This window comes from Cucurbita pepo, chromosome LG14 (genome assembly GCF_002806865.2).
Source record: "Cucurbita pepo subsp. pepo cultivar mu-cu-16 chromosome LG14, ASM280686v2, whole genome shotgun sequence".
Lineage (NCBI taxonomy): Eukaryota > Viridiplantae > Streptophyta > Magnoliopsida > Cucurbitales > Cucurbitaceae > Cucurbita > Cucurbita pepo.
In genome coordinates, this window is record NC_036651.1 from 460,882 (window position 1) to 482,728 (window position 21,847).

Sequence of the window (21,847 nt, forward strand, 5' to 3'; positions counted from 1 at the left end):
TTTTTTTTTTTTTTTTTTTTTTTTTTTTTTTTTTTTTTTTTTTTTTTTTTTTTTTTTTTTTTGTGTGTGTCAATTTCTAATTATCATTCTAAAGTTTTTAGGGTCTTAAAATAAATATACTCTTAGGTGCTCCTTTCATAATTGTTAGCCTGACTGTTGCTCTTGGAACTTTTCATAAGCTACCTAACCGAATGTACTGTAAGTTCATATTTTTGGTCTTTTGGCTTTCTCGATCACTTTTATATACTAATTTATTGAACGAAACGAAATCTGTTTTAACAAGTAAATTCAAGGCTTGGAGTATTGTTTCTGGCATGTCATTCTCTGGGGCCTATCTTGTCTGACCAACAGTTTAATTATTCATTTTTTACATTATTGTATGATACCGTCAAATTGAATGCATATATGAAAAATATTGGATAGATGACTTTCCTCTTGGCCTTTAGTCTTCTCTGCAAGGTTGGATGATTTAATTTAATGTTCCTTTCTGTAGACTGATTGCATCGTCAGAATCTCAATAAGTGATGGAAGTGTGCTTGGATGGGTTCTCCTCCCAGCTCTGAGGTTTTGCTTTTATCACTTTGGACTTTAGCAGAATTTTACTGAAGCTTCACATCATCTGTAGAAATTCACATTAATCGTACTTGTATTTCCTGTTACAGACGGGAATTGTTGCAAGGCGGGAGACAAGTAAGCTCTTTGATCAAAATTGAAAGGCTATGATTCCCTTGATTATGGTCGTGTTGTGCTATGATATATTTATTGGACGATACATTTGTCTAGTTTTCGAGGAAATCTAAGATTTTTGTCACATTCTATTATCATTTTCCCATTTTCCATCACCTAATTTAGTTGGACCGATTGTTCTTCCTTACAGATTGATGTTCTAAATGGAATTGCATGGGATAGCGGCAAGAATCGCCTTTTCGGTAAGGAACCAAGATTGTTTGATATCCTAATTTTAAGTACTTTCAAGCCATTTTCAATGTGAAAGCATACTAAATTTCTTAAATTTTTAGTCTTCTCTGCAAGGTTGGATGATTTAATTTAATGTTCCTTTCTGTAGACTGATTGCATCGTCAGAATCTCAATAAGTGATGGAAGTGTGCTTGGATGGGTTCTCCTCCCAGCTCTGAGGTTTTGCTTTTATCACTTTGGACTTTAGCAGAATTTTACTGAAGCTTCACATCATCTGTAGAAATTCACATTAATCGTACTTGTATTTCCTGTTACAGACGGGAATTGTTGCAAGGCGGGAGACAAGTAAGCTCTTTGATCAAAATTGAAAGGCTATGATTCCCTTGATTATGGTCGTGTTGTGCTATGATATATTTATTGGACGATACATTTGTCTAGTTTTCGAGGAAATCTAAGATTTTTGTCACATTCTATTATCATTTTCCCATTTTCCATCACCTAATTTAGTTGGACCGATTGTTCTTCCTTACAGATTGATGTTCTAAATGGAATTGCATGGGATAGCGGCAAGAATCGCCTTTTCGGTAAGGAACCAAGATTGTTTGATATCCTAATTTTAAGTACTTTCAAGCCATTTTCAATGTGAAAGCATACTAAATTTCTTAAATGCAACGGTTATGTTCATTGATCTTTGGATTACTGAAGTCATTGGTGTCGGTAGATCTCGTCGTTTTGATGATCCAAAGTTTTTTAGTTTCCCTTTTCTAAATCAATTGTTTAAGCTCTAGTTTGTATCAGCATCTACCCCACTCGAACTCGAGTCGTTTGTATATGCTCATGTATATCTCCACTCTTTCAGTGACAGGGAAGCTTTGGCCAAAGCTCTTTGAAATCAGAGTGCAGCCATCAAAGGAGCATTATGGTGTTGGATCGATAAAGCAGCTATGCTTGCGAGAGGCAGTACATTTTCACTAGCTTCGCTCTAGATAGCCATTTCCATGAACAAGGTCTACATCCGTCCGACCCGATCAAACAAATACGATACACTCAAATTAACTCAACATTTTTCTCAGGTAACCCTCTGCCTGCACTTGGCGTGATAGCGAAATCGACCACTTGTTTACACCGTGTTTGTAGTTTCAACTACATTACTAAAGTTACATAGTTATAACTTCATAAATAAACAGAGTCAGAGGCAGGTAATATTTGTAGGATTTGAAACGTTATGGGGATCTTTGAGCTTTGGACACTTCGGATTTCATGTAGCTTTAGTTTATAGCATACCACTGTAATTTTTTGGTTGTAATATGTTCTAATAGGCACACGTCTATGATCAGTCTTTTAATTTTTATATAGTTATTTAATTTCACAATAAGGTCAGCCTTAGCTATAGAGTTCTGTATCTTCTGCACTAAGCACAAACTGCCAGCCTTCTCTGTCCTTTATGCCTTTTGTTAATAATGTTATTGATATTAAGAAAAAAAAAATTGCAATTCACTTAATTTGGGTAATGTTGAAGTCTTTCAGAAAACATAAATAAAAGGGATATGATTAAACATATTTATGGTCTTCATAATTATATCTGTAAGAATTTATTTGAAAAGGAAATGTGTCTTTTAATTTTTTTAATGGGTAATACTTAAAATAAATATAAATGCTACAAAAAAAGGTGAAATATAAATGCTACAAAAAAAAAGGTGAAATATAAATGCTAAAATATTTCTAGAGTCATGATGCCAAAAAAAAAAAAAGGTTTCATACGTTGATGTTGACAAAAATATCAAATATTCTAAATTTGAAAAAAAAAAATATCAAACAACTATATATATATTTTGTAGATCAAACTATTAGGATGATAGTTAGGATGATAGTTAAGGTTAGTAATAAGAAAACCACATTATCATTTACTCTAAAATTAAAATGCATAATTTAATTGTATCAATATGTTAAATATGTTAATACCAGTATCATAAATATTCGTAAATTTTAATCTATAAAGTGGTGATAGATGACTTTTGCTCATATATCGATAAGATTTTTTTTTTTTTTGTAAGTTTTTTATAAATGCAAAATGTGTTAATCTACCTTTAAGATTTCACGGTATATTTTAAATATTACTAGTAAAACTATTAATATTTTTAGTTAAATGATATTAATTAAACTTTTACAAATTAAAATAGTNTTTTTTTTTTTTTTTTTTTTTTTTTTAAATAAATACTAACGGTTTTGATTTTTCTAATTTTTTTAAAAAAGATTAACGGTATTTTAAAACTTTAAACCCAAAATATTTTTACTTTATATTTTGGAATTTGCCGCCACTCAAGCTAGTTAGTTATTAGTGACCAAAAGATTCGAACTACGCGACGGAATTGTAATGATCTTAACTTCCTTCCCTAATCCTTCTGCTTCGATAACTACATCGCCCTCTTTGTTCAAGAATTCTACACTCCATACTTCCATCCCTCTGTCTCTCATCCTCTCATTCTCTTCCACACCATGGCGTTCAACTCTTCTTCCATTCACGAATGGCTATCCAGCCGAACCGCCTTGGGAGTCAAGCTATGGCTTCTGATTCTAACTTCCGTTCTGGTATTTCTTCTTTTCCTTGTCATTTTTACCTTCATTTTTCACGTCTGTTTCCGTCAAGGGAGGCGGAATTGGAACAGTCGCGGCTATGATCGCGAAGCTGCGATTTCCACGGAGATGGAGATGAACATAAAGAACGGTTCCGTAGATCGGTTTTCACGGCATGGCAGTCTGAATATTCAGCGTAGTATCGTCACAAATTGGGAGTATTCGGCCGGCCAATACTTTCCTGCGGCGTGTAAGGACCAGTGGAGAAGGAACATATTTGCATTGGATGAGATCGTATTAGCAACCAACGGATTCAGCGGAGAGAATGTCATTAGGATCGAAGATTTTGATGTTGATTACTTCGGAAATTTGGTCGATGGTTCAAAAGTGATTATTAAGATATTCAGTGCAAATAACAGGTATGTTCTGTTTTACTATTTGAATCTCAAAAGTGATTATTACGATTAGTCACAAAGTGCTAATTCAACATATATCTAACTACTAAATCCGGATAATCCATGTGTTTGGAATATTAATTTGTGTATTTCTCCTGAATCCATGTGTTTGGAATCTAGAAATTGAGATTTAGCTCCATCTAAGCTTAGGGTTTATGTTGATGTAAGAACATTAGGTTTTTTTTGTTCATATTGTAATCCTCATTTATCAGTCTTGGAGAAAACGAGTTCATCAGAGAAGCAGAGAGAATTCAGCATGTTAGCCACAAAAATCTGATTAAGTTGCTTGGATATTGCACTCAAGGAATTGCTAACAATAGGTAATGTCTATCTCTCACCCTTTGTGGCTAATCGTTTCGATGAATGTGAATGTCTTCCTCTGTTAAGACTTGTCTTCCACAGGATGTTTGTTTATAAAAATGTAGATAACGGGAATTTGCACCAGTGGCTTCATGAATGTCCACAGAATCACTTTAGCCCTCTTACATGGTCCATTAGGATGAACATTGTTCAAGGAATTGCAAAAGGGTAAGATCCCACAAGTGCATCCTAAGTTAGTTTTGATTATTTGAATCTTAAGAAATGAAAATTGATGTAATAGAAATGTGATGGATGACTCTGCTGATTTGATTATACCGAGGGACTATTTGTGTTTCTGCAGATTAGCATATCTTCACGAAGATGTGGAACCACAAATTCTTCATGGCAGGCTAAGATCCAGCTGCATATTACTTGATCAGCAATGGAATCCCAAGATTGCCAGTTTCGGTCTAGTTGAGCTGTTGCCATCGGAGTACTCAGCTGGAGCTTTGGCTGGAGAAACGTTAGTGGTCTCACCTTTTTTTCCTTTCCTTTCAAATACTGTTCGAAGATCGGCTAAGGTCGGTTACTGTAAGATTCCGCATTGGTTGGGGAGGAAAACGAAACACCCTTTGTAAGAGTGTTGAAACCTCTCCCTAGCAGATGCGTTTTAAAAGCCTCGTGGAGAAACCCGAAAGAAAAAGCTATAATAAAATAATATCGACAAGCGGTGGACTTGGGCTTAGGGAATTTGTTTATATTCTCAGGCATGAATCCCTTGAAATTGGATCAACTAATCCATTCACAGAACAGAATGATGTTTACAGCTTTGGTATACTTCTCATGGAGATTATAACGGGAAGAGCTCCAGCGAACTGCAATCAATCACAAGTATGCTTCATACACTTTCTTGTTGTCATAAATTGGGTGATAAAATGATGATTTTATAGTGGAAATTTGTGTTAGAAATGGAGATTGATGGAGGGTTTTGAATGAAAAATGCAGCCAGATTTGATAGAGTGGGTGAAATCAATGATTGGGAGTGAAAAGGCAGTTGAAACAGTGGATTCAAAATTGGAAGAAAAGCCATCCTCAAAGCAACTTAAACGGATGCTCTTAATTGCCCTTCGCTGTGTTGATCCAGACATACTGCACAGGCCTACTATGGGTCAAATCCTTCTCATGCTTCAGCCTCGCGACCTTTTACTCGCCGATGTACGTATTTATATATATATATATATATATATATACACACGCACACAAAATTAAGTTTTTTTCTTCTTTTTTACTAACAATTTTTTATTGACATGTATTTTAGGGTGGCGAAATCCGAACGGGAGAGTCCTTGTGAAGCTTGGCTAATTATCATTATATTAAGCTAAGAGTTCTTTACTTTTAGATTTGTTTTCCCCATTTTTTTTATTACGTTACACTTGTTCATATTCCTATTTTAAATTTCTGCATGTCAAATTTTAGTTCTTTCATATATAAAAAAAATTAAAGGTAATCATAATATCACATATAGGTTAGAGAGGAGAACGAACACCCTTTAGGGTGTGTCAACCAAGTTTGCACCATTTTTCTATTTTTTTTTTTAATGGATGATCACCTAAAATTGACCAGGTGGGTCTGTCCAGTCAGCACCACAAAATTATTAATGCGAAGAGTTTGTTATGGATTTTATTTATTTATAACTATTATCTACTTTATTTTATTCGTTTTTTTTCTCAGGTTGCCCACTTTATTTTATTCTATACACTCTGAAAAAAAAATGTAATATTTTATGGGATTGGATACAAATAATTGGTTTACTGTCTAAAAATATACTATTTTAGATGCAAGCCTAAATTTCCAAAATATTCTTAATTTAGTTTTGTATTGAGTCAATTATATTTTCTTCTCCAATTTAATGTATTAAAAATACTAATAAAATTTTAAGGATAACAAAAGCTTGTAAGTATTGGCTTTGGTTTTAAATTTTTGAAAAAAAAACGTGTTCTTAACGGAACTAAAAACAAAATATTTGAATTAAATCCGAATTTCTTAATTCGCCATCAATTTTTCCAAGCACTTCATCTAAGACATTAGTTAGAAGCTGGCGCCTCACCTCTAGCAACATCATCTAACTGCCACGTGTTACATGAGATAATAAAACAGCTACGTGTCAATTAGATGGCCAAAATTGAAATTTAGAGATCCGCGTAGGAGCCAATAATAGAGTGCACCCTTTGGAAGGGGTGTGGAAGAGAGTGGACACCACGTGGCAAGAAGTAATAGGGTGAGTTTTTTAGGAGTGGGGGAGGACGAAAGTGGATTGTCGTTTTAAGTGATTTGCTGTCGTCTGCTGTTCCTACGGCGGCCATCAACTCCACGTTCGCAGTCCCTGGTATTGTTCCCTTCCTTCTCTTCCCTTTTTGTTCATTTCATGGTCCATCCACATTTAATTTTTTGCCTCTTCTCCTTCCTTAATTGGGTCGACTAGTCGTTTTGAGATCAATTTTATTACTACTAACATTTTTTAAATTGAAATATTGCTTTAATTCGATTTACAAAAAAAAAAGAAAAAAATAATAATAATAGCAGACTTTAGGACTCTATATATTAAATAACTTCGTACTCTAAAATATAAACTTTTTAACTCTATATTAAATAACTTTCTACTCTAAAATATAAACTTTTTAAACATCACGTTCTTCAACTTATCAAAAATTTTCTAAATATTTTAATTGAAATTATAATGATGGGTAACTCAACCACCTTATTTATTTTGGTGCTCTCTGCAATATAATATTAATGTTCATAGATTGCGTTCAAATGACATTTTTTTAATATAAGATTGGAAAGATAATTATGCTTATTTATTTGAGAGAGCTCTTATTATATACTCACGTTGGTTGTCTTCGATGGATTTTCTCAACTTGAACTTTTTTTCAAATTGTTGCGGTCAAATTAATGTATAAAATTAACAAATAATTGACATTACAATATTAAAGCTTGTTTGTTATTTATTTATTTATTTATTTATTTACTAGTTGTTTTGATGTCTTAAATTTATATAAATGTCTATTCAATTTTGAGGCGTTAAATTTTTTAAATAATATAATTGACAAAATAATAAAGCAACTCATTTCTAAATTTGATACAAGATGCCAAATAAAGGTAATATGTGGATTAAAATACAAGATCCCTTTTTTGAGTTCACACTCAAATGATCTCATTATATTAAATAAAAAAAAATATAATCTTTTTTTTATTATTTTATTTTAATAAAGAGAGAAAAAAAAAAACATAGGATAAATATTGTTTGAGTTATTATAAATTTGGAAAATGAGAATGAATTTAAAAGAGAGAGAAAATAAAAAAAAATGGCAATTTCGTATATAAACGAAAGAAGGGCAGCAAACGTCCATTTTGTCCGCTCAGAGTAATTTAGTCCCCCATTTCACTGACGAAAATTTGTGGTCTCTGTTCCTTCAACGTCTATTAAAGCCCTCTCTCCGATAAGCTTCTCCCTCTTCCACCGTCTTTTCACTTTTCACCTTCATCTCTCCCATGGCGGCCGCCCTCTCCGCCGCCTTAGGGCCCAAACCACTCCATCTCTTCCTTGCTTCCTCCCATCTCTCCCCTAAACCTCGAACTCCGTTTCTGTTTCCACCTTCAGTCTTCCGGAACAGTAGAATCCAACGGAAGATACGGAGAAAAACGCTGTTCACTGTCTGCGTGCTCGTTGAGGATCAAAATAGCTCTGGCGAGGTGGAGAGTCTTTCCGATGAAGAACCGAAGATTGTAGTCCCCCAGATCCCATCGCCTTATGTTGCACAAAGACTGGCAAGGAAGAGATCGGAGCGCTTCACTTATCTTGTTGCTGCGGTTATGTCTAGTTTTGGAATTACCTCCATGGCTGTCATGGCGGTTTATTACCGATTTTACTGGCAAATGGAGGTCCTCTCTTTCTCTATCGAGAAACTTTAATTGTTTTTGTTCTCATTGGCGCCGTATTCTTCTGATTGAATATTGAATTGCGATTGTTTTATTTGGCGGTGTGTAGGGCGGAGAGATTCCTTTCTCTGAAATGTTTGGTACATTTTCTCTCTCTGTTGGTGCCGCTGTACGTTTTCGATTTCATCTTTGTATTCTCTACTTCTCGCGAAGAATTCGATTTGCTATAAGCTAATCTTTCACAATCAATTTGGGAATATCAGGTCGGCATGGAGTTTTGGGCGAGATGGGCTCATAGGGCTCTCTGGCACTCTTCCTTGTGGCATATGCACGAGGTTTCTAATCCTTCTTCTCTTTAGAACATTTGAATCCACTGTGAAGCTTAGTTTCATATCTAACAAACAGTATCCAAAGGGAAAATAGATTCGTGACGCTTGGACTTGTAATTGCCGTAGTCGCACCATTTCTAGACTAATCCTTTCTTCATAGATTATTCTTTATTGGCTGCTGAGAAATTTAATTAACAATCTCCGTTTTCCATGTTCAATCTCGAAGCAAACAAACAACATTTAATTTATTTTTTTAAAAAGTCGTTGACGCTTGGACTTTGTTGATCTTGATTATTACAGTCGCACCATAAACCAAGAGAAGGACCGTTCGAACTGAACGACGTCTTCGCCATTATCAATGCCGTGCCCGCCATAGCTCTCCTCTCTTACGGCTTCTTCCATAAAGGCCTCGTCCCCGGTCTCTGCTTCGGCGCTGTAAATCTCTCTTTCTCTCTCATAATCTTTCAGAATCTCAGTTTATTCATATTCCAACTGTTCAATGGTGTTATTTAATCACTGGGGATTAGCGCTAATGATATGTTAAATGACAAAATTAGCCTTAGAAAATGTGGTATTGAGAAAGGTTTGACACGCTGGCGGGTTGTGGCAGGGCCTTGGAATTACGGTCTTTGGGATGGCCTACATGTTCGTCCACGACGGTCTCGTTCACAAAAGATTCCCTGTGGGTCCCATTGCCAACGTGCCCTATTTCAGAAAGGTCGCTGCTGCTCACCAGGTAAATTTTATTTATTTATTTAAATCTTATTTTGATCTCAAATTTGATACTCTGTTTACTCCCTACTGTGTTGACTTTTCATTAATGATCTAACAAAATCTCTATTATGTTCCAAAACTTAAGATATTTAGATCACTAGTGTAGATTCCTGTTAATTAATTCTAAATTTATGAATATCAAGATGCTAGACATTAGCGTAGAATTGACTTAGATACAAAAATATGATTTTAAGTCAGCCAACTAATGGGATCTTGGTAATAATTTAAAGAATTACTCTAATAATAATAATTGTAATAAGAAAATAGCTATGGAATTTGGAACTATAATAGAATCCATAGACTTTCCATCATTTTTAATAATGTCACATTAAATTATGTTTCTTAGGGTTAAAATTAAAATATTGTCTCTGATTTGAATATTGAAGCTTATGAGTTTTTGTTTTTCTTGGCTTAAGCTTCACCATTCGGACAAGTTCAACGGTGTGCCATATGGACTGTTTTTAGGTCCGAAGGTCAGTTTCGGGTCTATCTTTCTATATATATATATATATATATCTATTAAAATTTTAATAAATGAATTTTGTAAAATTTAAATGATGGGTGCAGGAATTAGAGGAAGTGGGAGGGGAAGAAGAATTGGAGAAGGAAATCAACAGAAGAATAAAATTGACGACAACAAAATCATCAATCAACGGCTCTTGATGAACCAATATTGTGTGAAAATGAGACGACGAAAACAAAGGGGTGGAAATATAGGCCTCCTGAACAGTAACTTTTCTGTTTTTTAACATTGAAAAGTGAAATATTATGTAGAACAGGGGGTGGTATTTTTTTATCTTCTTTTACTGTATGAAGCAAAGCGGTAGAGAAATGAGAGTGAGTGAATTGGGAGGAAGATTTTTACTGTGACTCGCTCTCTACCGTTCCGGTTTTTGTGACAGTAAAGAAAATTTGGTTGGGGATAGTGTAATTATGTATAAATAATAATAATAATAATAATAATTAAAGAAAACTAGTAAATAGCGTAACTTTACACGCAATGGATGACCGATTTAGTTCCGCTTTCAGTTTCCTGCCGATGCGGCCACAATCATCGTAAGAACTCTCGAGTTATGCTGAAATTTCGGACAAACAGCCAAGCAGTTCAGTGCTGAAATGGGTCCACCGGAATTTCATAATAAGGTCGGTGAAAAGTTTCTTCAACTTCCTTTTGATTAATTTAAGAATTACTGAGTCTATGAGTGGCTACGTTTCTTGCATTAGCTAAATCACATGCAAGAAACAAAAATTTCTTTTTCTAATGAATGTGCTAGTGTGTTTGTCTTTGTGGGTAAGGTTGGGTACGAACTCAACCAAATATTGCACGCCATGTGTTTGATAAAATGCCTAGAATCTAGAAGTATCATAATTTATGGGATTTCCGATTTCTTATCTTGTTTTTAATGCATCTCCTGATTTTTCTTTAACAATAGTTGAAAGCTTTGAAAACTCTAATCTACTTCATTATGCACTCCACCTGTATGATAAAAGGTCGCAACCAAATCCAGTTGCAGGGGATGGGATGAGTCAACCCCATCAAGTGCCCCTTTTTCGGTTGCATTTACATCAGCCAAAACACTTGTCTCATTCGGGGTATTGGGTTTTACGTGTCGGTTTCTCACGAACTTCCCCACCCCACGTCGCCATTGCCACCCCCTTCGGGAGCCCTCGGAAATTGCTGTAAAGTGATGAAAGCCGTAAGCTCGGGGGTGGGAGGTTCATGCACTACTAACACTTTCCAATTCTTTAATCATATTTTATAATATCCTCTTCCTCCATTATGGACAATTGCTCTCCCAATTTCTCAAATTCTAACGTCTTTATTGGTTTTTATTTTTATTTTTATTTTTTTTATGCTTTTTGGTTTGCTTAGTTCCTACCTGTTTCAGTTTGGTATGTTTAGTTTATGAACAACTAAACACTGATGATGTTCACGGACGAGTAGAACAAACAACTTTTAATGGTACCAGTAACTTTAAGACTCTTTAGTTCAATAATTGTAGAACAGAAGAATAGAATCAACTATAAATCTTTGAGATTGTAATTAGATTCGGAAAGACATAGAAGTGCTTAGATTGCGACAAAGATGGAATAATTTGTCGAATTTCATCGTAAGGAATTTCTCACTTTGCATTGAAAGGGACAGAGAAAAGTATGGGTTTTGTGGCTGAAATCGTTGGTCCCATTTTAGGTCAGTCTTGTCTCCCATTTCTTACCACCAAACCAATACTAAGTTTGGAAGTTATTCCACGGCTTTAATGCCAATTTGTTCCCCCAGAGGCCCAGAAATTTCAGAAACGTTTCTTTTAGTTAGTGGAAACGCATTTTCAGAAAATGCGACAACCACGAGAGTTAACATAACTATGAAGAAAATTTCTCGCCATCCATTTCCCATTTCTAGAAGAATCTCCGGCGTCAGCACCGCCACGTTCCGCCATGTTTTCCGTCCATTTCCCGGTGCCACTTCTCCTACTCACAGAACCGACCTCTTTAGAAACTCAAATAATAACGCCACATTCTTAGGTTCAAGCAGAATTTCGGACAAGAACGAACCAGCGCCAATTCTAAATCTAATATTTCATTGTTGATTTTGCATCTCAAAGGGTCTGGTAATATGGCACCAACGTATTAGATTCGAATTCTGTTGTTGTTCAGGCACATACTAAACCCATAGACATTGATTTCCATATTAGTTTGTGCTCAAATTCCTCTGTAGATTGGAAACGATTCTTATGTGTCTTCGTATCATTTAAGTTTTCATGATTCCATCTTCAAAGTTATATGCCAATGATGGGACAACTTAAGTATTTAACTCTAGTTATTGATATTGCAAAATGATTTTGCTTTCTTTTACTAAATTTTTCCTCAAGCTCTCTTTGTGTTTGCCAACATATGAACTTTTTTCCGTGTAGCGGAGTCGTGCTGAATTCTTTCGAGGAACTCTGTGCTGCAATTTCTCGAATGGTGGGGGAACAAAACTCATTGTTGAGGATTGTTGGGAGGAAGTCCCACGTTGACTAATTAAGAGTTTATAAGTAAGAAATACATTTCCATTGATATGAAGCCTTTTGAAAAAACAAAAAGAAAAGTTACGAGAGCTTATACTTAAAGTGTACAATATCATACCATTATAGAAGTTTCGTAGTTTCTAACCTGATATCAAAAACATTATGATTGTGTTTAATGCAGGGGAAGCTTCCAACAAGAATCAAACCCGTTGGAATTCCACAACTATTAGCCTCTGAGAACACAATCAAGGTCAGTTTTTAAAATCTCGGGTAGAGGTAGAGGATAAGAAAATGCTCCATCCGTCTAAATCAATATTTTTGTTTAAAGATTGAGATGAAATTGAGTGGAAAATAGTAGGGCACAATCACAATCAGGTGACCTCTCTTGCCTTCAAAGAGTATCAAACCCATCAATTATGGTGCCTTTAAAGCAAACCCAAAGCCTTACATTTGCTACCCAACAAAGAATGAAAGCCACTTTGAAATCAACAANAAAAAAAAAGTTTTTTTTTTTTTTTTTTTTTTTTTCTTGGGTATAATTATTAATGTTTTTAAATTCTAAAAATAGGTCAAGTTAGTTATTTCTAGAAATACGCTGTCGTTTCATTTGACACCTAAAAAATTCAGAATGATTGGATTAAATAATTGTGTTCTAAAATATAAAATATTTCTCTTTTCTTCATACCAACCATCAAATGGAAGGGCGTCCTTTATTCAAAATTTTCTCTTTAATATTCTAAAATAAAATATCATTTAAAAAAATCAATAATATTAGTCCCTAAATTTAATTAGTAAAACAGAATATATTCATGAGTGGAAGAGAAGTGTAAGCAAAATAAAGTGGGGAAGTGGGGCAGCCGAGCCGCCAAGAAGGTGTCAGCCAGATAATTTTAGATGCCCCCTACTACTACTTTTACATAAAAGCCAGCCATCATATGCCACGTGGTGATTTTTTATTTGTCTGTGAGGAATTATCTTCACTCTCTCGGCAAGTCAGTTTTTTTTGTTTTTTTTTTCTTTTCTATTTTACTATTTATCGTTTGTTACTCCATTTCTCTCTTTCCTTCTCTCTCTGGATCTGAAATCGGCAAAATCTGAACCCTAAATTTCTTGGGGCTTTCACTTCGTAGATCGGGATAATGGAGATGTGGACCTCTTTCTATTGTCTATCATTCTGAAAGGTTTAGCTTCTCTTTTCTGTGTTATTTGATCCTCCAATTGAATATTTTATCGTATTCCTCACACATGTTCCTTCTGCACGACTTACTTCTGGAACTCCTCTGTTGTCTGCGTCTTTCGCTTTCGTTTTCTTCTCCACTAAGTGTATGAATCGCTTCTGAATCCAGTGCTACATGATCTGATCCCTAATTTTCTTTGGGCGTACTCTTGTTGAGCCGGTATATCATTTGATTCCACTTGTGCATATCTGCTTTAGGTTTTAAACATTCCCTCTATGCTGATTCATCTTCGCTGATCAAACGGTTTAAATTCTGTGATCTGGGTATCCTGGACCATGTTTTAGCGCTGCAGCAAATAGAGATGCGATGGATCCCCAAATTCCTTTTTCTTTTGCTTTGGCTTCCAAGCATCTATCTTTTTTCTTGCACGGTGATGAATTAGAATTGAATTGTCTGGTTTTTTTTTTTTTTTTCCTTTACCATCACGTTTGCGTTTAGTATATTTGGATCTGGTGTCATTGTTTGTGGAAGTAGCGTAAGACGTTTAAAACTCACATTTCCATATTTGATGTAGATCACTATTCACTATGAATGGCTCTTTGTCATGGTGTTAATTGCTTGGCTTCATGACTCAGGTTTCTAACATATTTATTTTAATGCCCGCCTAAGCTTATGGTTTAACGAGAAGGATAGTACCTAAGACTAATTCAAAGAAGATAATTCTAATTAGTCAAGTTCAAAATACATAGTCTTAGGTACTATCCTTTAATGCCCGCCACCATCCAATTATCTTCTTTGAATGTTAAATGTCTTCTTGAACGATCACATGTTGTATGTGTGAATGAAGGATGATGTAAGTGAATTTGCATGGAAGGGGAAAAGATCAGGGTACAAGCTTGTGACCACGAACTTAAGCTGTGAGGCTTAGGCTGCAAATGACTATGGAATTCTATAATTACTATACATATGCAGTTTATGCTTTTAATGCCATTGAACATTCCTTCATATCATTCCATATAAGTTTTTCATGATCTCTGCATTAAAGTATCGGCATAATGCTTGTTGTTTCTTTCATGCCTGTAGCAACTTTAGTTTACCCATGTTTTTTGCTGCTACCTTAGAAGTACTTAAGTACTTGGCCTTCAATTATATTATTGTTCTCTTTATTGGGTTCCTATTACGTAGTTTGACCTGTTAGCAGTTGGATGAGCTTATAATAACAAGCAGGTTTCTGTGTTTTCTTTTTCTAGTGAAGTTTATTGATTAGTTTATTCTATTCAATCCACAGCCATCAGGAAGGGCTCATGAGTTGCTCCAGTTTAGACAGCTTTCTGTTTGTTGCTACCGTTGGAATATAAAGCATCTTTTGGTACATTTGATATGTACAAAATGGATAAGTGGAAAGGCTGTGGAAAACTAAGGCAACTGTTGCCGAGAGGTGGTTCTGTAACTTCTTACAAGTATGCTCTTTTGCTGTCACCTGTTGTCTCTGTCTGGGATTGCATTGTCAGGAAAAGGAGGTATTCCTACAGACCTGAGTGGGTGTAGTGTTTAGGATAGTAAAATATAGTAGATTTTAATAGAGTGATCCTCTATAGACTCTACAGTATCATGATGAAAGGATGGAGAAACAATTGCGAGGATATATATACTACTTACAACTAGTTCTTTGAAAAAGTGATTGAAAAGATTAGTTAGGTATGGCTAGTTTTGTGACTAGTATGGGTAATAAAGGACAACCTGTCGTGAAGAAAGCAAAAAAGAAGCAGGTGAAGGATGAGTTGGATCGTCAGAAACAAGCTGAGAAGAAAAAGAGGCGGTTAGAAAAAGCCCTTGCTACTTCAGCAGCTATTATATCTGAACTTGAAAAGAAAAAACAAATGAAGAAGGAAGAACAGCAAAGGCTAGATGAAGAAGGTGCTGCTATTGCTGAGGCTGTTGCTCTGCATGTCCTCATTGGTGAAGACTCAGATGACTCATACAAGATTTTTCTGAAAAATGACGGTCTCAACCCTTGGGAGTGCCCTGGGCAGATTGACCACGTAATGAATGTTACAAGACCTGGCATTCCAGTGCAGGAGTTCGGGAGGTGCTCCCTTGAAGGGAGTAGGTGGACCTCTAATCTCAATAGATTTGGATCAACGTGGCACGGATTTCGGAATGACTACTGGTCAGTCTCAGCTGGACCTTATGCTGAAGGTCACCACCATGCCTTATGTTTCGAGCAAGTTGATGGTGCTGTAAGTGAGATTTCTGCTGGTATTATAGCAGCTCAGTCTGTCTCTTCGCTTCAAATTGCAGTAGACGGGGATGAAGAAATCGACATCCTTGACAGAATGCAAAGGGGTATGTAATTTAAACCACACATTTGAAATGGTGGTAGTTTGGTTTTGTACATGTTCTCATAATTGTTTAACTCTTTATGGTTGACCTGAATCCTGCCGTTTGCCCGGGAGATTAGTCTGTCTTTTTTGGGGAGTTCTAAGTTATCTTGTACCCAGTGTTGTTCTTATCGTCAGTCCCTAAGCTCGCAAATTCAACATGCAGTTTGTGTTGATGTGCTCAAAGGGCACTCTCAGCAGCAGTTTGAATGCATTCTTGCTAAACTCCGTTCACTCAGATCATTAGTCTTGTGGCTTGTTGAATTGTATTTTTAAGAATTTGTATTATAGAAAATGTTATGCTTCAATGACTTAACTGGCTGTCAACATTATCTACTTCAGATTCTTTCAGATTTTCAGGTATGTACTCACTCAGGATGGGTTTTCTGATTTTTTTTTTTTCTTTTTTTTCTTTTTCCCGGAAAACCTGTGATAGATGACTAAAGCTAGTGAAATTTGGTTTCTTCCACAAATGTTAGTCAGCAAAAAATTGAAGTTATAACCAAAATTTAGTTCCCCACCATTTGAGCCCAAATTTGGATAAGGATCAGGTAAACGAATAAAAGAGCTAATTTGGATAAGGATGATACCACGATTCCATCAAAACTCGTCCGAACCAAAAAGACCAAACTTCCAAGCAAATCAGATGAACCACGAAATGGGTTGCTATGTATTGACTTGAAGGGTTCTGCACAAAATATCATCAGATGCAAAAGGAGCAGCAGCTCCATAAACGCACACAAATCAATATATTTCTCAGTAATAAAAATGAAATTTTACACTTTATGAAACAAATAAACCTAAGTTCATCAACACGATTTTCACTTGTACCTAACAACATTCCAGCACACTTTCATATATCACGCTGCAATCGGGAATTGAGCAACGTTGGTGACTCTTCATTTGCTTTGCGTTGTTGCTGTGCACCTTCAACTTGACTCCCTATTTCTGAACTACTCGATGGTTTGGCACCAGTAGTAATAAGATTCTTAAACCATGCAGCTTGAAATCTAGAAGCACCTCTATTCGAATCACTAGTAGAGTCTGGAGAAGACAAGACGTTGTTCGTGGCCCCTAGAAGAAAACGGTAAGCCACTTTGCTGGCCGATACGATCTCTGTCTTTGCCTGTTTAAACTGCAATAACGCAATAAAAACCAACAAACCACATTTAGCTCGTTGCAGATTTTATTATAATTACTGAGCCATTTGCATAAAGTTTATAAAGGTAAAAAATCACATTTTCTTCTCTGACAAAGGGAATAAATTGTCTAGCTTTTAGTTGATGAGTGTTAGGATCTCAAAAACCAAAATTACACACATCTAGACAATGGAAATTATAATGGTAGCAAAAATTTTGACCAAATTACAACATATGAAAATATATAGTCTTAAGAACGTATAGCCTGCAGACCAGTCAGTATAACCCTTGTGCATGGATCGATCATCCATCCCTTACACTTTATACCTAATAATAGCAAAAAGATTTGTACTCCCATTTTTAAAAAAGAAACATTTTGAAATGTGCCAATATGCTAAGGGCTGAGCAAATGCAAGTTGTGGTAAAATTCTCCAAAGAATATGCAACATGTTGTGTGATCCCTCAGTCCAAAAAAGTCTAATTGCAACATGAAAAATGTTATGCGGTTACATGTNTGGTTGACCTGAATCCTGCCGTTTGCCCGGGAGATTAGTCTGTCTTTTTTGGGGAGTTCTAAGTTATCTTGTACCCAGTGTTGTTCTTATCGTCAGTCCCTAAGCTCGCAAATTCAACATGCAGTTTGTGTTGATGTGCTCAAAGGGCACTCTCAGCAGCAGTTTGAATGCATTCTTGCTAAACTCCGTTCACTCAGATCATTAGTCTTGTGGCTTGTTGAATTGTATTTTTAAGAATTTGTATTATAGAAAATGTTATGCTTCAATGACTTAACTGGCTGTCAACATTATCTACTTCAGATTCTTTCAGATTTTCAGGTATGTACTCACTCAGGATGGGTTTTCTGATTTTTTTTTTTTCTTTTTTTTCTTTTTCCCGGAAAACCTGTGATAGATGACTAAAGCTAGTGAAATTTGGTTTCTTCCACAAATGTTAGTCAGCAAAAAATTGAAGTTATAACCAAAATTTAGTTCCCCACCATTTGAGCCCAAATTTGGATAAGGATCAGGTAAACGAATAAAAGAGCTAATTTGGATAAGGATGATACCACGATTCCATCAAAACTCGTCCGAACCAAAAAGACCAAACTTCCAAGCAAATCAGATGAACCACGAAATGGGTTGCTATGTATTGACTTGAAGGGTTCTGCACAAAATATCATCAGATGCAAAAGGAGCAGCAGCTCCATAAACGCACACAAATCAATATATTTCTCAGTAATAAAAATGAAATTTTACACTTTATGAAACAAATAAACCTAAGTTCATCAACACGATTTTCACTTGTACCTAACAACATTCCAGCACACTTTCATATATCACGCTGCAATCGGGAATTGAGCAACGTTGGTGACTCTTCATTTGCTTTGCGTTGTTGCTGTGCACCTTCAACTTGACTCCCTATTTCTGAACTACTCGATGGTTTGGCACCAGTAGTAATAAGATTCTTAAACCATGCAGCTTGAAATCTAGAAGCACCTCTATTCGAATCACTAGTAGAGTCTGGAGAAGACAAGACGTTGTTCGTGGCCCCTAGAAGAAAACGGTAAGCCACTTTGCTGGCCGATACGATCTCTGTCTTTGCCTGTTTAAACTGCAATAACGCAATAAAAACCAACAAACCACATTTAGCTCGTTGCAGATTTTATTATAATTACTGAGCCATTTGCATAAAGTTTATAAAGGTAAAAAATCACATTTTCTTCTCTGACAAAGGGAATAAATTGTCTAGCTTTTAGTTGATGAGTGTTAGGATCTCAAAAACCAAAATTACACACATCTAGACAATGGAAATTATAATGGTAGCAAAAATTTTGACCAAATTACAACATATGAAAATATATAGTCTTAAGAACGTATAGCCTGCAGACCAGTCAGTATAACCCTTGTGCATGGATCGATCATCCATCCCTTACACTTTATACCTAATAATAGCAAAAAGATTTGTACTCCCATTTTTAAAAAAGAAACATTTTGAAATGTGCCAATATGCTAAGGGCTGAGCAAATGCAAGTTGTGGTAAAATTCTCCAAAGAATATGCAACATGTTGTGTGATCCCTCAGTCCAAAAAAGTCTAATTGCAACATGAAAAATGTTATGCGGTTACATGTTGCAGTAAAACTTACACGAACTGCTGTGTTTCCAGCTACTTCCAGTGCAGCATCACCAGCATTGGCAAACCGATTAACCCAACCTACAACAGGATAAACATTATCAGATTTTTTTTTTCTACCAAAAATTAATTAACATCCTCTAGTTAAAATCGAGGAAAGAGGAAGTCCCCACACACACCCACAATCCTTCCCCATCAAGTAATTTTCATCATACAACCACTACATTCTTGTTACTCTCACTGTTTTCACACCCTTCACCGCTTGTTACAAGGATTATCGACTAAGATATGGAGAAACGAGGAAAAAGGAAACCAACAGCAAGAAATTGTTAGGAGGAGATGAAAAGACTGGGAAAAAGTAACAACTTTCATGGACTTGCAAAGACAGAAAATAAGAATGACGGAGAAGAGAACATATAATTTAATAGAAGGAAACTAAAATTGGAGAGGGAGAGAGGGAGAGAGGGAGAGAAAGAGATGAAATAGCAAGAAAATGAAGATGTATTTGATAAGATCTATGCTTCAAATGCCCCCTAAACTCAGTAATGAGCCATGAACCTCACAAGATGTAATCATATAAAAAAGCCTGTTATACAATTCGGTGAGACTTCAAAATGCTCTGTTTTCCTTACTGCAGAGTTGAACCTCAGACTAGGTGCCTAAATATCTATTGAAGACCAGTAATGCACTTATTATTGACATACTTAATGAGCTTCTTAGAGCAATATAAGCCATTCTTCATCAAAAGTGATGCCATTTAAAAGCAGAACAAAACAAAAACATTATATTAAAACCATGATGATGCAAATATATACTGAGAGGCCAATGAAGGAGGTTAACATGTTAACAACAATTTAGCAAACCTAATAGATGAAAAAGTATTTCTTTGGTTATCTCCACAAGCATCAGAAAATGAATCTAGTGAATGTCTCAAATGCTAAGAGAAATTGTCTCAGAACAAAGATCTTATATTATAGATCATAATGGTATGCATTCAGATTACATTACCTGGAAGCTTTGATACATTGAGCATTTCGCAGAACTGATCACAAAAGTGGTTACAATTTCTTGATAGCAAGTCATATGAACTTCCAGGCCACTCTCTACTAAGTTCTCTTAAAATCTGATTCACCTTGAAAATTGAACAGTTTGTTCTTCCAAGGTTAATACTTTCACGATATGTGTACATTGGGTTCTGTCCAGAGGGGCAACTGAAAACTCCAGTTCCCTGCTCGCAAAACCCAAAGGACCATTCATCATCTCCATAAACCTGTAGGGCATAGCACAATTAATCCAACAGTACGTTCACCTGTAAAAGTCACAAGTCTACGTAGGGGAATTATGGGTAGGAAAATGTGATTGGCAGTGAGCACAAGGGTGAGAGCTTCATAAGCCTTATAATTTGTTCGAGAGTAATGTTTTTTTGTTTTTTTTTTATATAAGAAACAAGTTTGAGAGTAATGTTTAATATCTTCTATGAAGAAAATATTAGCTGCAAAATGTCACGTAGTCGAATAAAACTCGTATATGACATGCTTATGATTATTCATGGCCAGAATGGGAGTGAAAACATAAGTGGAAAAATGATTAAACAATCTATTGCAAAAGATTCCACATGTCTTAAGGTAAAGATAAAATAAGTAACGTTATCTCACAATCTAGATTAAGTTTTGGCATCCAGTCAGAGACCAACCTCTTCTGAACAAGAACAATTTCTGACTGAAATAAATAGAATTAACAAACTCTTAAAAGTCCTAAATGAACCAACCCAATACATTTTCAGTAGGTATAGTCTCTACCTCTACTAAAGAAAATAACCACCTGGATCAGAGCAACATATAATAAAACCACTGGAGACAGATAGCCCCGCTAAAATAAGACAGAGCCACACTGACATTCACACTTGCAAACCAATGAAGATACCAATTGTTCATCTTCAACTGAGAAACATACGGATTAACGGGAAATAAAATCTAAGGGTAACAATATTAACTAAAGAAACCATCACTACTTAGTCTACAAAAACCTGTAAATACAAAAGAAACAAAGGAGAAAGCGGCAAACCTGAACAGCGCTATGAAAGATACCGCCAAGACCAATTCCATCCTTGAAGATCTTGTTGATATTAACGATTGTATTGTTGGTCTTATCTGATCCGCTATTGGTGACGTCGTATATGTGCAGTATCACGTCGGTCATTTTTCAAGAAAAACGCAAACCAAAACCCTAAACTGTAAACCTGGTGCTCTTTTTCTCTCAGAATTTGAAACAAAATTACCCTAACCCTAAATCTACCACCGGTGTGTCGTGAAACTTGCCTCGCAATGTCTCTCAGTTGGAAAATGAGTTGTACCAATTGGATTCAAATGAAATCAAAACAACCTTTCAGCCACCGTTATCTTTCTACTTCACTATGATTTGCTCTTCGCTGTCTCTGATTTCAAAATCTTCACCCTCGAAAATCGAAATCTCTGTCTCTGGTTACTCCTTTCCTTTTTCTTGAACTCCAACAGAGGGAATTCAGATTGAGTTTTGGAACACACGCTATTGGATCTCCGATTCGCATCAAAGCTGGAAGTTGCATTTAAAATTTTTCAAAATAAAGGATTTTGTGATAATTTTCCTTTCTCCGAAATGATTGAAGAGTCATGTGTGATTACCAATTTGCCCTTGGGAATGTGAGAATATTCAGAAATTGGACTGGAGCACAGCTGGCGTGGCAGT

The 21,847-nt window shown here is 35.7% G+C and overlaps 5 protein-coding genes across 9 annotated transcripts in view; 4 read left to right on the forward strand and 1 right to left on the reverse strand.

Moving 5' to 3' along the window:
* Positions 1-2,358, forward strand: part of LOC111810868 (glutaminyl-peptide cyclotransferase) — a 6,058-nt gene extending 3,700 nt beyond the window's left edge. The window contains exons 8-12 of one of the 4 annotated variants that reach the window (XM_023697684.1): positions 494-564; positions 663-690; positions 878-929; positions 1,778-1,925; positions 1,992-2,358. In XM_023697684.1, coding sequence (XP_023553452.1) covers positions 494-564; positions 663-690; positions 878-929; positions 1,778-1,893 — 267 coding nt within the window. In that variant the 3' untranslated portion in view covers positions 1,894-1,925; positions 1,992-2,358. Of the gene's footprint in view, positions 1-493; positions 565-662; positions 691-877; positions 930-1,450; positions 1,503-1,777 lie in introns of all 4 variants that reach the window. The other 3 variants (XM_023697685.1, XM_023697682.1, XM_023697683.1) reach the window with 3 other exon arrangements.
* Positions 2,359-3,414: 1,056 nt separating this feature from the next.
* On the forward strand, positions 3,415-5,643 carry LOC111810654 (probable serine/threonine-protein kinase At1g01540). Its single transcript, XM_023697396.1, has 7 exons — positions 3,415-3,911; positions 4,160-4,267; positions 4,350-4,475; positions 4,609-4,770; positions 5,015-5,138; positions 5,253-5,462; positions 5,566-5,643. The coding sequence occupies exons 1-7, from the start codon at positions 3,415-3,417 to the stop codon at positions 5,596-5,598; spliced, it is 1,260 nt and encodes a 419-aa protein (XP_023553164.1). The 3' UTR covers positions 5,599-5,643.
* Positions 5,644-7,646: 2,003 nt separating this feature from the next.
* LOC111809669 (beta-carotene hydroxylase 2, chloroplastic-like) lies at positions 7,647-10,257 on the forward strand. The gene is made up of 7 exons (XM_023696049.1): positions 7,647-8,189; positions 8,296-8,355; positions 8,450-8,521; positions 8,816-8,950; positions 9,126-9,251; positions 9,706-9,762; positions 9,857-10,257. The coding sequence occupies exons 1-7, from the start codon at positions 7,800-7,802 to the stop codon at positions 9,950-9,952; spliced, it is 936 nt and encodes a 311-aa protein (XP_023551817.1). The 5' UTR covers positions 7,647-7,799; the 3' UTR covers positions 9,953-10,257.
* Positions 10,258-13,311: 3,054 nt separating this feature from the next.
* Positions 13,312-16,192, forward strand: LOC111809672. Of its 2 annotated transcripts, none has more exons than XM_023696052.1 (2): positions 13,312-13,694; positions 14,764-16,192. In XM_023696052.1, exon 2 carries the CDS (start codon positions 15,176-15,178, stop codon positions 15,827-15,829), a length of 654 nt encoding a protein of 217 aa, XP_023551820.1. In that variant the 5' UTR covers positions 13,312-13,694; positions 14,764-15,175; the 3' UTR covers positions 15,830-16,192. The 2 variants fall into 2 exon arrangements, with proteins under 2 accessions (XP_023551820.1, XP_023551819.1); XM_023696051.1 differs by having other exon boundaries at positions 13,314-13,478.
* Positions 16,193-18,099: 1,907 nt separating this feature from the next.
* LOC111809670 (deSI-like protein At4g17486) lies at positions 18,100-21,727 on the reverse strand. The gene is made up of 4 exons (XM_023696050.1): positions 21,188-21,727; positions 20,132-20,393; positions 19,137-19,204; positions 18,100-18,603 (listed from the first exon to the last, which is right to left on the reverse strand). The coding sequence occupies exons 1-4, from the start codon at positions 21,320-21,322 to the stop codon at positions 18,322-18,324; spliced, it is 747 nt and encodes a 248-aa protein (XP_023551818.1). The 5' UTR covers positions 21,323-21,727; the 3' UTR covers positions 18,100-18,321.
* Between the last annotated feature and the right edge of the window lie 120 nt (positions 21,728-21,847).